Raw genomic sequence first — 17,700 nt, forward strand, 5'->3', positions numbered from 1 at the left:
GAGATTTCATACAAGAACAGTTCAACAATATGTATATGCTACTTAAAACTGTAAAAAGTTAGTGGGTAATGTCAACAAAATTTTTGACTTAAATTTGTACAATGTGTAAGTTCTCTAGCGCTGTCCATGATTGGGTGAGAAAACGTGCAAAGTGTGTTTGTTATACCTTAATTACCGCACACTGGTACAAAACAGCATTTTGTACCTAGTGTCTATGTGACTATAAATTTCTACATAAAACACTACAAATGACAAAAACCAAAGTGGGTTGGGACCCAGAATAAATATTTAATTAGTCTGGATGTACAAAAGCACATAAAGTGGTCTAATCACGGTTGCACTTGGCAGAAATTCCCAAAACATCATTTTGTCAGCGAGACAAGTACGAGAACTACAAGCACTTCTATTTTCCATCACAGGATTCTCCCAACTTTCTCAGATGTAGGAATCCCAATTTTTATCTATCATCACGTGTCCCTGGCGCATGAAAATCGAAACATTAATTCCCAGAAACAATTTGAAGTGTGAAAATTGGTAACCCCCCTGACCTAGTTAGATATTTGTTGTTCATTCGTACACTTTTCAGATTATTGATATACACCGGGTGGCAAAAAAAGGGACTGCCTCTTTTTGCCTACAGACCTACGTTCAAAAATTAAATTATAAATAATAATACTGAGTAAGATAATTGGTAATATTTAACTTTTCTATAAATAATAATATTTATTAGATATATCATTCATATCTTTATATTACGATATTACTAGCTCTAGTATTTTTACTGATGAGATTGAGGATATTGCGGGAAACAACTACTCTATGGGCTATATGTCCTGACTAGCATTGAATTATACTGCTAATATCTAGTACCTAAATAGCTAGTAATTAGCAATTATCTAAAGTAAAAATGAAATATACCTATATATGTGTAGGTAAATATTATTAAATAAAAAACATATCTAAAATAACCTCGAAAATAACTTAATTTTTAGAAAGAAATATATTTTATTCTTGTTGTTCTAACATCACCTTTGACAAAGACGAAAATATAACTATGATACATAGATTCCAACTGTTTCTATATTTTGTGGATTGCTTTTTACTAGTAAATGGAATTAATAAATATTAACTGAACAAAATTATATGTAAAACATAAAAATTTTAGGAAAAATAAAATTTTGAAAGTCGGTATCAAAAATGTTGACAATTAATATGAATTATTCCTTTTTAGTGAACTAATATTTGTTATAGTCTATCCGAAGTCAGTTGAAGATGTATAAAAACGCCTAACAATAAAATTTAATGAGTTTCATAGGCGTCCCTAAAAAAGTTTTCTGCTAAAGGTAAAAAATTATAATAATTTGTATATAATGTGTAGAAAATTTCCATTATGTATTCATTTGATTTTAATTATGTATGTCCTCAAACAATTTTATTATATTAATAGTAAATTTCGTTTTGTTCCGTTTCAAAAGGTCTCCAAAACACCATGTTGTAATAATATTAGTAAATAAATAATAATAATAATAATAATAATAATATTTATTATCTCCAATTTGAAGTACAATCGCATAACATTTTACAGTTATTATTTTTTGGAAATAAAAGGTTAATATATTAGCTTACTGATTTGGAAAATCAGGAGCTGTTAAAACCTATAGTACAATTTTCTAGAATATCAGATACTTTTAAGACGGCTGAAATAAACAAAATATATGTGCATGTATGGTAATAGTGAAAGGAAAGCAAAAGAGAATAGAAACATGGAGAATAACGTTTTGCTTATTAATACATGAAACTATATGAATGAAATATACCTCTTACTTCTCCCTTTCGCAATTGTAATATGAATGATTAATAGAAGGTGCATATAATACATTAAAATCACCTGAATCACACCATATTGCTGCACAGCACTCCTAAGCAATTTGTCAACAACTGAAATTTACGGCCCAGTCGCCCAGTGCGGTTGTGTTTGTTCCGCGTTTGCCCGTGCGCTCATTCTTCAAGTGGGCGACCAGATTTGTATGTGGGTATGGCTAAATAAATATGGGAACTAGTTTTTCAAATATTTCAATGCCAAGTTGCTGCGTTAGCGACCAAATCTGGTACATACTGCCAACCTATTGGTTCTTCAATTGACATCGGAAAGACTATACACTTTTGACAAAGACCAACACATACATAGATATAGCCAATATGGATAGAATTCGACTATTTCTACGTTTTAAAGATAGTTTTTTAAGAAGACCACTTAATTTATTTGATTTAGCTTAGTACATTTAAAATAAAGTAAAAATATTTCAAAAAATATCTTATGTGTATTTTTTAGTGTTGCCTTTTGCATCAAGATACTTGTAATCAATAATTAATCAGATGCAATATAATGTAACTACAAACCGAAAACAAAAACAATGTGGTTTTAAAAATTGTTTTCGTTTCATTTGTTCTTGGAACTTAATTGAATATAATTCTTGATTATAATTGTCACAATATTTGCAAATAGTTGGTACTACATGTTTTTTTATGTAAAACTTATGGATGTTAGCTAACCTCAGCCAAGAATTATATTTGAAATAATAATAAAATATGTTGCATACAGAAAAAACTGACTTCAAACAAAATACACCTTATCCAACGACATTATTTTTGTATTTAATAATTATATTTGACGTAAGATTCTCAGGTTTCGTTTCCAAAGTCGAAGATGATTGCACCACATTTTTTTAAATTCACTCTTCCACTATTTTTGTTACATGAAAATGTAGTCAAATTATATCCATTTCTACATATTTACGTTTAATTTCGCTGTACTGACGCTCGTACAGGGATCAAAAGAGCACCTAACTAAACGTAAATAAGTCAGGCGAGTAGTCGATACGATTGCTAGCAAATAAATACTATCTAAACATTACCTCCATTACAGTCGAAGCACTTGGTAACTAAGAATTACTAAAATATCGCATAATAAAGCGAAAACATATTTTATTGTTTATATTCAAGCCACCGACATGTGCAGTGTAATAGGACACCCTGAATGTCATTACAAAACTAAACAAAGACCGATCATAAACCAATATTAATAACTCTGAAACAATATAAATAAAAAAATTATCAATCAAATGTCAGCCGACAACCCGCCGGCTGACGTCATAGGTTGTAATATGCATGTAAACCTCTGTCTGAATTCCATTCAGACATAGTATTACAAAAAAAATCTAGGTATGAATCAACCTTTTTGACCGCCAACATTTCTCAAGGTTTAAATACTCTTGTTTCAATCCGTTGCTATTGTGCGGTGTGGGTACTTATGCAATTTCTAAAATTATTGGCATTATTTCTAAGTTTTCAATTCAACTCGTAAAGGTTTATTCAAATTATTATCTTTATGATTACTCTTAGCTCATTTTTAGAAAAAGAATTGACTTGAGATAATTAAAAAGTAATAGCATATTTCTTTGATAGGTATGATGTATGAGTATTTTTAGTAAATCTTTTTGCACCATCATTGAGTGATATGTTCTGAAAATATTGAAAAGGACACGTCTCAATATTCCTTCGAAGAAAAAAGATTATTTTCTAAAGAATTCAATAATTCGAATCATAATAGCCCTTACTAGACGACTGTTATGTTCAATCTAATGTCCGCGACAGCTGTTTGTAACTACATAATAAAGTATGATATCGACAGTATGACGTCAATCAGCGGTTGCTGCTTTATACCTATAATTAATAATTATTTTTTAGTTCGTACCGTTTCCAAATTACTGGGTGACATAATCCCATTTTATGAAATTTATTGTTGTTTTTTTGAAGACGTACAGGGTGAGTACATCGTTACAGCATCCATCTTAAAAAACGTAAAAATGATTCAAGGTCAGACCGAACATTTGTAGCCGAGTTTGTAATTCTGTATGTTCTGGTTTCAAGAGATAAATACATTATTGAGTTATTATTTCAATCTATTTTATCAAATAAATAAAAACCTATATATATTTTACTTTCAAGAAAATTTCAGTAAAACAACATACATACATTGTCTTAACAAAATAGCTAAGCTAAATATATCTTATAATAGACATACAGGGTGATTCAGAACATTTCAAAAAAAAATATTCTGGATGTACAGGGGACCCTTACAAATACAATTTTGTAAAGAAAAAATCAAAATTCAACTGCTTTTGCCTTTATTAATTAATAAAATTAATTTATGTTTTTAAATAATAAAATCATTTGACATACCCGATGTTACAACAATTGTTCAAAATTTTATCCACCAACGTGTAAACACATTTGGGTCCGTTGTACTCAGTACCTACGAACTAACACAAATGTTGTCTTGCTTCACCATAACACAAATGCTTCACCATAAATTAAAACGATATCCATCAACTCCGAGTACACGCAAACCATTTTTGACACTATAAATACCCATTTTTGACACTAATACCCATTTTTGACACTAACTACCAAAAACCTTTTGTAAACGCCACAGATAACAGGCAAATACTATCGCAACGACGATTGCAAAATCCGATTTCAGTATTCGGAGTCGCTGAGACCCCGTGGCGAATGATGCTAGAGACTACAGTTGTCCAGCTATGTAGTGGTTGAATGTACTATAACTTCATTATTTTTTTTCTCGGAAACTATAAGGATTTTACAAAATTTTTTTTTACGATATTGACTCCATTTCTTATGCTACATCTATTCCCAATTTTTTTTGGATAAGTTGTGAATCACCCTGTATATTGATAGATGGTGTGACATGCAATTTTTAAATAAATCTAATTTTCAACATTGTTAAGTATAAAATAACAAATAATAATTCAATTACTCTATGCAACCAGAAGAGTTACACCTAATCCAAGACAATGACAACAAATTGACAATGTATCATAATATATAATTAAATAGTTTAGAAATTAGATAGTTCAAAATATAAATCTGTAACATAGTGGAATATGCATTGAAGCAAAAACTCACAGGCCAAACATTTTGAGACACACTGTTAAGGCTAGATAAACAATTTTTATTTGGATGTAAAGTTGACGCTTTATATCTGCATGGTAAATATTATGTATGTCTTTATTACTACTTCACTTACTCCTATAGCGAGTACAGTTCAATTTCTATATACAGACGTTTTACTTTGTATACGGTGGTATTATTATTCTATGGTGCATACCAAATTTTTGTTGCTTGGTTCTCTATGGTCTGGAAATACCTAACAAATACGAATTGTGTTTCATTGTAAGCCTATTTTAATTGCATTGGTACTTTTTAATTTTTAAAATTAATGAACATTTTTTATAAAACATTTGAATGCAAGTTTCATGTATTTTTAAGAGTGTGTTTGCGCCACCTGTTTAGATATTACCATAAAACGATATCATATGATAAAAAACATGATTTGTACTTCTTTATATTTGTATTGTCATTTAAAAACGAATTTAGCGGACAGTCGTAACGTACTAAACTGTTTTAATTCCGCCATCTATTAATAGGAAGTGCAAGTAAAATCTCATACCACTACCCTCCTTTTATTTACTAATAAGGAGACGGAAAGGAGTTACTTAAATAAGAAATATTATGTAATAACAATGGCATACTTACAATTCGAATAAAATTTTATAAAATCAAATACAAATTTATGAAATTAGTTATTAGCAAAATTGTTTGTACAGTTAGCATTAACTTTCATTGTGGTATAGTATTCAGTCATAAAACGTTACATAATTATTTGATGCAAACTCTCCATAGTATAAAGTACCATCTATGATGCGGAGCAGAACATTTTAGAAGATATATTCAATGATGTTAGATCTTTTAGTCTAACCATCTGATTAATGTTGTTACATTTTTTACTGCTGTCTAAATATGGCACATATCTAACGTATTTTATTACAAATTAACAATTTATTGATGTGAAATACATATGTTAATTTGTCATATATGTTTATGATTTATTTAACAACCATGATTCGAAAAAGCTAGTAGCATTTGTACCTTCCTAATGTAGTAAAATAGAAATCGGAAAATAAACAAACACAGCCTTGATAATGCAAATATAATAAATACGGTTTGTAAATATGCATGTAAAATTGCTAGGAAAAAAATAAATTTTAAATACAGGTATAACAATTTTAATTTTAAATTTTTTGCCCATGTGATATTAATTTTAAAATAAGTGATTTAATAGAAAAGGCGCTCGCCCCAAACGTTGCGCTTTTCTTGAAAACCTTGATACTCGTATATAACCAGCAGCTCCTGCTTATGTATTTATTAACGCGATAGCTGGCAATTGGCGAGCTTTAAATGAAATAATAACAATTCTGCCACAGTCTGATCTAAGACGTCTAAAACTGTGATAATCTCGGATTTCCTAGTGCAACGGAAACAAGCACGTTTTCCTTTAAGTTGGATTAAAGTATATACAGTGTGCGTCACAATAGTTATGTAAGTACTGAAAATATTTATGAACATTGAACATGGTGCTGAAATGCTGTTACGCTCACGATATGAACCGTAGGGAAGTTGTTTTCGATTTGTTCGGTATGATTTTTCTATTTGAAGGGACTGTCAGTATGAGGAAAAGCAGAAAGCGAGCGGGTAAGCAATGTTTCCGGAAATTAATTTAAAAAAATTCTAGGTGAACGATTTTGAGAATAAGTGCAATGAAAATTTTAGTTTCATGAAGATGAAATTGTTACTATATTCAAAATTAAGTTGTTACATTAAATTATTATATTAAAGCTATATAAGATGTGAAATTTCAGAGAATTGCAATAAAGTACCTTTATTTTCTAGATCACAGTCATAACCGCAGCAGTTAGATACTTATGTAAACCATTTGCAATATAACTTTTTCATTTCTTCAAAGCTACACTATATCTGTAGAATAAAGATATGGAATTTTATTTTTTTATATGTACTAACTTATAAGAACCTACTAGTGCTACATTTATTTAACTAACTTTTAAAAAAATCATGTGTCAGCTTCAAAATGTCCAGTTCTGCTTCAGATGGAATTCCTCAGGGATCCTTCCTTGAGCCCTTCTTTTTAGAACATGCGTGAACGATTTAATATAACTATTAAGTCTCCCAATACGACTTCTAGACATTGAAATGGAATTTTTAACAAAAGTTGCTCTTCTACGAAAAGTTTCTTGATTTTCATATAAGGATCAATCAAAATTACTCCCTTAAAAGGTTAAGACGGAATAAAATGACTTTTTTGAGACGTAAACTTTTTAAACAAGCAAAGTTGTAGTACTAAGGTAACTTGACAAGGAACTTGAATTAACTGTATATTAAGGAATAGGAGATGGCGACTATGGGAGAGTCAGTTACGTTTTTCAAGGAGAGTACTGATTGATGTAAAATGAAAAAACTTATGTTGTAAAACATCATTCAGTAAAGACGTAGCTCGTGAGCGCTAGCTGATGGTCAAAAACGCTAACAATTAGCGTACCAAATTGCAATATATTATGGCTATAATTTAATTTAAAAAAATTCTTTGACGCGCTGTATGCCAACAACAAAATACGATAGGTCTATGGTCTATGGTCTATAAGAAAATAAAATCTTATTATTTGGTCTATCCCTAAATGTATAATACATATTTTCGAAACACCCTGTACACTTCAATATTTTCCTTTCTTAATGTAAAATGATTTTCAAAATAATTAATTTCGTATTTATAGTGTAACTCTTTCCGTAAACTTTTATTTTGAACAGCTTGTTAATGTCTAATAATAAAATGTTTTCCTCTTCACTTTCTGAACTGTTACGCTTATAGCTTGTTATTTTAACCATATTGGAACTTCCATTATGATTACCTTTATCTGAGGTATTTAAAACCATAACATAAGTTTTTTTTGTAAAAAACGGTTCTGTTGAGTTCACCGAATGGTATTGCAATTTTGATAGATTTTCCATTGGTCAAAGACAAAAATAAAGGACCCCGCACTTTTCTTATGGGAAGTGACTTTCGGCCAATATTTTTGAGACTTCGCAGGTTGATAGTTCTTAACATGTAGATCAAAAGTCTCAATAGGCACAAAGCCCCAAATCAGCCCCAAATCCGCCCCTTCATCCTCAAAAACTGCCTCCAAGTAGCGGGGGGATTTAACGACCCCAAACAACCACATTTTTTACTATCAGACTACCCCACTTGACGTCCGCCCCCCACGAATCAGCCTACGGATTTTCCAGATTACTGTATTTTATAGTTGCACGTATGTTTGCACGTATATCTTTTGCACGTATTTTATCACGCTGAATTCGAATCTGCAACTCAATTTTACGAAATCGGTAAACTACTTTTTTTTTCATAGTGCTAAAATTGTCGAATTCCGTGACAAAAAAAGAGCGTTTGTGGGGAATTTTACTGAAATCTGTAGTTATAGTCGAGGAAATAAAGCACAAAACAGAAATCTCCGAAATTTTTCGATCAAGTCGTATCAAGATGGGTTTTTTGCATTCGCATTCTAAAATTATGTGGAACAAAATGTATCAACTTTGTATTATGTTTTTCGGCCAAATTGCATTTGCGCAGTGCAAAATGCATCCGGAAAAATGCATTTTTTAAAGTCACTTAATAATGCCTGGAATGGACTCAAATCAGGGTACTGGAGGTTTTCGAGGTCGCTGAATATGACTTCAAATTGTTCTATCGCCGACCTCGAGCTTAGGATTGATGATGAACGTCATCTCCGAGACTTCTCCTGAATTTCACTCTTAAATGCAACGAGACTTGACACCCGGAGGTTTTTCGGGTCGCTGATTCCTAATCTGGCGTCGGCGAGCACCCCCCGGACACCTGGCGCACCGGAACCTGGACATTGTCATTTTATGAAAAAATATTTCAGGTAAAAGTTATTTATGTTGACAAAATCTACAAAAAAGTTAGTATGTGTTTTTTTCGAAAAAGTAATATTCAAACTGTAAAACGCTGTTAAACTTAACACACTACTCTGTGTTAAACTGTGGTGGCGTTTTAACGCTAAAACATTGATTTTTCGAAAAAAACAAGAATAGATTTTTTAAATTTCATTGAAATAAACAATTTTATTTGAAACTTTTTTTCATAAAACGACAAGTAAACACCCCGCTACTTGGAGGCAGTTTTTTTTTTTGGGGGGGGGGGGGATTTGGGGCTTTGTGCCAACTAAGACTTTTGATCTACATGTTAAGAACTATCAACCTGTGAAGTTTCAAAATTGGCCGAAAGCCACTTACCATAAGAAAAGTGCGGGGTCCATTTAAAGACGGCCATTAAATTTACTTTAGATTATTTGTGGTAAAGAAGCTAAATAAATCTTGAAGTGAATATTTCCCTATTACCGGCAAAGATTTTTTCCAGGACAATGAAACTGAAACCGATTGTTATTATGAGTTCGGTTATTTATTATTATGTTTAGTAGCAAACATTAAAATAAATCCAAAAAGAGTTTCATTATACCTAGAAAATGTTGCTTCAAAATATACGAATATTAATTAAAAGAAAAGCTTCGTTTATCAAGGAAGGCATCTCATTTTATTTTGAGTATCTGTGGTTAACATGTCTATAATCAAGTTGGCCGAAACTAATTCTGGTGGAGCCTTTTCGTTGACGTGTATGTCATCTACGTTCATTTGATCAAACGATTTTCATCCTTCCACAATTCATATTTCCTTTACCTGCCCCTAAATCACCAAATATTGGTCCAATCTAAATCGTCACCTGTCCATTTTCCAGGGTACATCGCCAAGAGCCCTTACAGCCCCAGGGGCTCCATAGACCACTCGAACGTGCCCAGCAGGACCATCATCGAGGCGCAGTACGTGCCCCTTCCCCTCGACAGGAAGTTCAGTGTGGACTGTGTGAGTGACGCGCCCTTAGAGGGTGACGCGAGTGACTGCCGCCGTCAGAGTTGTTTCAGTGAAGGTGACGCGCCTCCCCGGTATCGGTACTGGAGGACCCCCTCCGTAGTGGTCAGCGACTATTCGGACGATATCATGGGACTGACCCTGGAGGACATCGAGTACATCCGCAACAAGAAGGAGAACTCCTCATCGCCGGACTCCAGCCTGCACAGCTCGTGCAGCAACCTGAACTACTGCGGGTCCTCCATAAGTGCTTTGGAGGGCGACTACGTCTTGAGCAAGCCCTACAGGAAGTCGTCGAATTGTTCCACTTGTTCTACCCTCAGCGACGAGGAGGGGGAGGCCACGTTGCATCCGAACAGGAATAAAGAGGTGAGTGGCAAATTTCCTTAAAAGATCCGAGTGGACTATATGCGTAATATTTAAAGATAGTCCTCGAGGTTCAGTCCTTGGGCCATTCGTTTTTATGAAAAATATTAATGACTTTTATAAGTATCTGTTTGATTAACTGGTCAATTTTCTCCTTAGGTAATAACGTTAGCTTTTATACCTAATAATCAAAATCAAATTTTGTAAAATGACAATAGTCATGAAAAGTCCTGGTTATTGTTACCAGCTTGTGACAGACTATCGAAATTCACTTTAGCAAGCATTCATTCTTTGCAATGAGAGTACACGTAGAACGTTATTCTAAAAAATATAACGATGCTTTATATTGTGCCAATTTTTTTAATTATCGTTGTATATATGGCTGGATCAGGTGTCCCTCAAGGGAACCTCATCTTGAACCCATATTATTTTTTACATTTATTAATGACGTTACAGAAATTATTAAACGTAATAAGCTGTTGTTTGCCGATGATTTAATTTTTTATGTAATATTGATAATGTTAGCAACTGTGAGTTTTCTCCAACTCAACAACAATACCTATGTTCAAGCTCAATTATGGTGTAGAACATTTTAGCATAAATTACACGTAGTTAAACATAAAGTCGCTAGTTAGTCACGAAAAAATGAACCAAAAAAACCAAAGCTTCCTAAGGGAGCTACGCCCCCCTAAATGCGACCGCAAAAAAATATTTTTTTTTAATATTTCCGAAACAGGTTAAACAAAAATTATGAATTTAGACATGATGATCAACATAAATTTTTTCAAAAATTTTAGTCAGGGGCATCTAAATTGTGGGGTCGTATGCTAAAATTTGCCCCTATTTTTTTGCTTGTCGAAATTTTCAAATTCGAATTTAAGCATTTCATTACATTACCGGAATAAAATTCAAAAAAATTCATGTACCATTATGAATTTTGATGTCATCATACATTGCAATAAATAACGTCGTGAAAAGTGCTTAGAAAAGTTTGTTATGGGCGTCCCAATCAGGGAAGGGGGGCTCGGGGAAAACAACCCCAAATTTTTAAACAGTAACAATGGTGATGTTGTTTTACCCGTTGAGCATTTTATCCAAAGAAATAAAGAGTACTTTTTTGTGGAGGAAGTGAAGGTCTATCATATCTTGACATCTGAATTTGAAAATTTCAACAAGTAAAAAATAGGGGCACATTTTAGCCGCTGACCTCCCAATTGAGACACCCCATCTAAAATTTTCGTAAAATTTTATGATGATCTATTTCGACTTTTAATGAACGTTCATGTTTCAAAATTCATAATTTTCTTTCAACCCGTTTCGAAAATATTTAAAGAAAAATGAATTTTTTGAGGCCTCATTTATGGGGCGTACCTCTCTTAGGAAGCATTTTCCGATGCATGTCTATATGAAAAAATATTCTTATTTTTGGCAATAGAATCAAGTGGAAAATTATTGGACAATAATTATGAGACACCCTGTATAGCCATAGTTATAATTATTTTTCTCTTTTTCTCTATTTTATTTTATTTTTACTAGGTAATTAAAATTCTTATTTAATTGCTTCATTTTCTTCATTCTTGATATTATAACTATAATGTTTAGTCTATTTTTATTAATAACTCATAATCAGATGTATTACTCTGGTTATATGTTATTTCTTTCCCTTTTTTACTTACTTAGTTCTTTCAACATTCTGTTTTATTAGTTTCGTTCTGTTGGTGGATTTTTTTTCTGTTATGAAAACAATATTTACATTTTTTTTAATTAAATAATTTAATCAGAAATCAGTTAATACCAACCACAATAGCTCATCAATCTCATCATTTCTAATGTGCTACTCACTTTTCCGGGAATAATCAGCATGAATTACATTTTTGTTTATTATAATTTACGAAAATTTGGTTATTTTGATAGATGTACAAATATTATACTGTAAAAAAGATCACGTTTCGAAGAACAATGATTGGAACATATTTAGACACATTTTTTTATCATGTAATAGCTTGTCGCTGACATATTATGACATTGATACTTTCTCTTAGTAATTAATGCAGCTTCTATACGACCAAATTCGAAAGATAAAAGACTTTTAAATATCTCATAATAATAGGGGTTGTGACACTCGACTTTTCTTGAATACAAAAAAAAACGCTTTTAGCAGTTTTTAGGCGATCGTCGTTTTGCTGCGGAAAATTTTAATATCTTCATCCTCGTCTATTAATAACATTTTAATGGATTGACGTAAAAATGTAGAAAAAATAGTAACTTTGTATTCGTATAATGCTCTTTAAGTTGTGATTAAGTTAAGTACGATTAATTAAAACGGAAATTGTGTGTAAAAATAAATAGCGACAATTATTTTCACTTCCTTCTCTAATTCTCTTGCAGCAATTCTTACGTCTGTATTTTACACGGTTGCAAAATATTTTCCTTGTTTAATTTATAGGCTAACAGGAGAGATTTAACATTTCGAGAAAATGGGAGAAATTGTAAGAAAGCAATTCTTCTCGTTTTTCTTCGAATAAAAAGGAAAAAATTAATAGAAATGGAAAAAATTGAAGGTACGCAAAATACACTTGAAAACTTATACATTACTATTATGTGTGAAAATAAATTGGTAAATAAAATTCTTTAACAAAATTTGTATATTCGGGATTGCGATGCCTGATCAGTAGAACTGAAGAACAAATCAACAGAAGTAAATATAATATTTTTTATTTATGACTTCTCGGTAACTAAACAAATTGAAAAGCAAACGAAGAAACTAAAATTAGAGAAAATTTTACTTTGAACTTTATTTTGAAAATTTAGTTAAACAAATATCATCAGATTCCATGTCAGATGTCCTGATTCTTTAGCAGCTTTTAAAATAGTTACGAATAAACTTTAATAAGCTTCTATAAAACAGATCAAGAAGGTAGAATTTTTTATGCAGAATAATAGAAGTCTACTTTTTAGTCATTATCACAATTTTTGGCGTTGTAAGATCCTAAAATTGGAAATAATCGATCTATCAACAGATTCTATTATTTATCCATTATTATCGGCAGTTCAGTAATTGGCAACTTTTCATCATTTAAAAAAAAATTTTTTTGCTTTCTAGATTTTTCGAAAAAATGGTTGCCAAATAAAATCGCAACAGACAATGTAGTCCGGTAAAATGAGTCAAATAACAAAATAGTGGTCAAATAACAAAAATTCCGACAGAGCTAAATTTTGGAGGAGACTTTGGGTACACCATTAGAAATAAAGTGTCAAAAGCCCCCACTGATTCCATGTGTCCTAAAAAAGTTATTCGGGGTCAAAGGTCAAAAAAAGATCAGACAAAAATTATAGATCTGAAAATTATCTACAAAAATGGCCCTTATACTTTTTTATTTTCTAAGAACCACCATTCCTGAGATATCGCGATTCTAAAAGTTGAAGGAGTCACGTTCTACATGATATGCACATATATGCAACGTATATACATAGTCAGGCACTTAATGCAAGTAAAAATGCCTATTTGTGGCTCTTATATGTATAAACTAACTATTCTCAGATTATACACTCAAAAGAAACTCAGTCCCTTAGTCAAAATTACGCAGATGTCCTTATACATAATTGAAACAGCAATAGAACAATTAAATTCAACAAATACAACTAGGTATTGTAGTTGGTGACTTATTAATACTACTCACTGCAAGGACTCCAATTGATAGAATTATATACTTTTTAAAACCTGGAAAGGCTCAACAGCGAACAGAAATATATTCTTCAAAAAGTTTATCTGCTTATCCAAAATGCCAAAACCATATCTTATTTTTACATGCGATAACCGGCTGCGATACTAGATCAGCAATGTTCAGAAGGAGTAAAACATCAGTATTAAAATTATTTGGAAAAAAAGATTTGATTGATTGCAGAAATTGATTCTTCACCTCAAACAATAATAACAAAAGGAATTCGCTTTCTCCTTGCTGTTAAGGAGCTCCAAAAAAAATTGATTGTATAGATAAATATAGATATTTAACTTCTGTAAAAAATACACGAAACAAGAAACAAGTACAACTATCTTGTCTTCCTCCAACATCGGATTCTGCTAATCAATACTGGTATCGAGTATACTATCAAGTTCAGACATGGCTAGGCAATCAACTGAACCCAGAAGACTGGGGTTGGAAATTAACAGATAATACTTTGGAACCGATTCAAACTTTACTTCCACCTGCTCTGGAAAAACTCCTAAACACTATTTTTTGCAATTGCAAAAAAGGTTGTAGTGCTAAATGTGGCTGTAGAAGAGTAGGGTTACTGTGTTCTCCAGCGTGTACTAATTGCCAAAGCCAATCTTGCTCAAATGTCCAATTGAATACAACAGACGAAGATCCATGTGATTTCGATGAAGAGACAGCTGATTCATCTTCATTTGAACAATTTATGTACATCCAGCAAGAAAAGGAAGAAGAAGAAATCGAAGAAGTCATGACTGTTGAAGTCGACTTTGAATAGTATGAATCAGATTAAAATAACAAAAGAAATCAGAACTACAGTTAAAGTCAATAACCAATATCAAGATCAATAATCATCATACAGTTAAGAGTATTGTCCCTGAAAATTCCGTCATAACAGTTCGTGGAGTAGGCCTACCGGGGAAACCACGTTGAAAAAACGCGTCAAAGTACACTACCTCACAGGTGGTGTGGAAATGTGTGCATATCATGTAGAATGTGACTCCTTCAACTATTAGAATCGCGATATCTCAGGAATGGTGATTCTTAAAAAAAAAAGTATAGGAGCCATTTTTGTAGATAATTTTAAGATCTATAATTTTTGTCAGGGCCACTTTTTTGATGAAACACACCTTTTTCGAAAAAAAACCAATAAAACCAAAATTTTGACTTTTGACCCCGAATAACATTTTTAGCACACATGGGATCGATGGGGACTTTTGACACTTTATTTCTAATTGTGTACCCAAGGTCTCCACCAAAATTTAGCTCTGTCGGAATTTTCGTTATTTGAAATATCTATTTTGACCGGGCTAATGGATTACCATGTGATCATAATTGTGTCAACAGCTACATTTAGGACATTCTTTATAAAAATTGATTCAAACACACAGTAGTATATAGTTTTAAAAATACTTTGTTGATGAATTAGCTCCGTCTACTAATAAAGCAGACAGTCATCAAGTAGATATTATGGATTTTTGTTATATTCAAACAACCTTAAATGAGATATTAATACCATCAGTTTTGCTCCGAATTCAAGAAAGTTTAAATACTCAATAAATAAATAACAGAAGAATACTATGAAATAAGTTAGGTACTTAGTATCTTTATTTTCACAGCACCTCCAGACCCAGATTGGGATCAAAGAGAAAAAATTAAGTAATAATTAAAACAAACAAGAAAAAAAAATGTAATTAATTACTTATAGCCGATAATTTGATGTGGAAGTACTTAAAATGAAAAAAAAGAAAATCATTCATTACATTACCAGGCCAAAAAATTGAACGATTACCGTCATTATTTTCCATTTCCACTAATTCTCAGTACCAATACCGATATACAAGCAAAAAAAATGTTAATATTTGCAGAAGCCTTGCGTGCCGGCCAGCTGAGGTTCTCGGACGATGTTTTTAAGATAAACTCAAAGGATACCCACTTATATAAGTAAGAGGCAGATTCTCTCTCTAATCTGCGAATGACGTCTGTATAAAATTATCCGTTTTACGTCAAAAGGCCGCTCCCTCCAGCCAAGCGTTAAATTGGAAGCCAGCGGTCCCCAAACAGTTCCACAACCAACTACGACGTCGGACGGTCGTGATGTTTCATGACAGAAAAATTCAATACAGAATATCGATCTGTTGGAGCTTATTAACTGCACGAAATTATTACAAGCTGGGTAAGGTTCAATTCCAAAGCACACATAGAAAAAGGGGGTCTTAAAAACTATACCAAGTTTGAAGCGCGACTTGCTGGTAATCATTTTCAGATCATTAGTACAATCAAGTGAGAGATTCGTAGAGTTTTTTTTTCAATTTTTATCAAAACTAAAACTTGCCAAAACAACTGTACACAGTGGTAGCACTGGTGGGATAAATGTTTATATAAATATGACTATATGCTTATATTGATTATTTTTATTTTGATAGACTTTTACTCTCGATGTAATTAAAATCTGCATTCAGGCTACATAATTGTTGAGAACCGTTTGTTTATTAATATGCAGAAATTAGCATATCTGACTGTGTGGTGGGTATAAAGAACTATAAATATTCTATATTTGTATCATATATTCATAAACAATAATCATCATGCGCGCACGTTACATTTAGGAATACATGAATAAAAATTCAAAATATGCCGGCCCGTATAAAAACCGGTACCCTATTACACGGATTATTTGTTATTAATTTAAAAATACACACATCAATAAAAATAGGACATGCGTCTATTTAAATAAAAACTGGATGATTTGTTTAATTATTTTTTGTACAAAACTTTTCCTGGTTCTAACCGTATGAAAAGGGTGTGATTGTTTATAAAAACAATTCAACTAAATGCGTGGGAGGTAGTGTGTTTTATTTATGTAGAACATATACGCAAATAAATGGCAATGGTGGCGGCGTGATGATTGTCAAAAATAATAAATGTATATCTTGTTATTATTAAAAAAATAATTTGACGATCTGTTTAACTTGAATTTAGACGCTTTAGATATCCATTTTTAGTGTGATATGAAATATGAAACTGCTAATAAAGCATTTTGTAATCTTAATCAAGTACCTCAAAGGTCAGCTAAGGTGCAAGTACTATCTAGGTCATGATTTCGATTCCTAAATATAAAATATTATGTCTAATCAAGAAACATTTAATTAATCTTGACAGTCACCTTTGGCCCCATTTACTCAAAAGTGTCTTATAAATGTTTAAGAGAAGAAGTAGTACACACACATGGGCTGAACTCAGAAACAGTTAAAAACAGGAATATCTCAACGAGGTCTTCAACGTCTACGTAATGATTCGATCTTTGTCGGAACACCCTGTGTATCACGTCATTTCCGCTAGTTAATGTTGTATAAATTATTTCTCCCTGGGCTTTTTGAGACCGCAATAATAATTATTATAATTATGTAATTGTTTCGATATTTTCACCGATAATATAATAGCTGGATCGAATTATGAGTTGTCAGCAAGATCATTTTTTATAATTCTTATTAATACGATGAGTTGGTATCTTGGTAGGCACTTCAATTTTATCTAATGCACCGATGTATAAAAGTCATAGAAGTTACTCACTGTGATATTTCTAACTAAAGGTTACATTAATTAATTGACTTATTCCTGATGTTAATAATTTTTCCTGTAATCCTAAATCCTAGGTAGGTAAACAGTCCAACTAGAAACATTTTTTTAAAGGTAATGGTGAATTCCAAGAGAAAATGGCATAAGCTTTGTTTTGAACTATATATTA

General features: G+C 31.9%; 1 protein-coding gene across 4 annotated transcripts in view; it reads left to right on the top strand.

Moving 5' to 3' along the window:
* The window catches only part of LOC108903259, a 171,592-nt gene that overhangs the window by 38,517 nt on the left and 115,375 nt on the right, over positions 1-17,700 (top strand). For all 4 annotated transcript variants that reach the window (XM_018705364.2, XM_018705365.1, XM_018705367.2 and 1 more), the window contains one exon: positions 9,743-10,242. In XM_018705364.2, coding sequence (XP_018560880.1) covers positions 9,743-10,242 — 500 coding nt within the window. The remainder of the gene's footprint in view (positions 1-9,742; positions 10,243-17,700) is intronic.

Source organism: Anoplophora glabripennis, unplaced genomic scaffold (genome assembly GCF_000390285.2).
Source record: "Anoplophora glabripennis isolate ALB-LARVAE unplaced genomic scaffold, Agla_2.0 scaffold40, whole genome shotgun sequence".
Taxonomy (NCBI): domain Eukaryota; kingdom Metazoa; phylum Arthropoda; class Insecta; order Coleoptera; family Cerambycidae; genus Anoplophora; species Anoplophora glabripennis.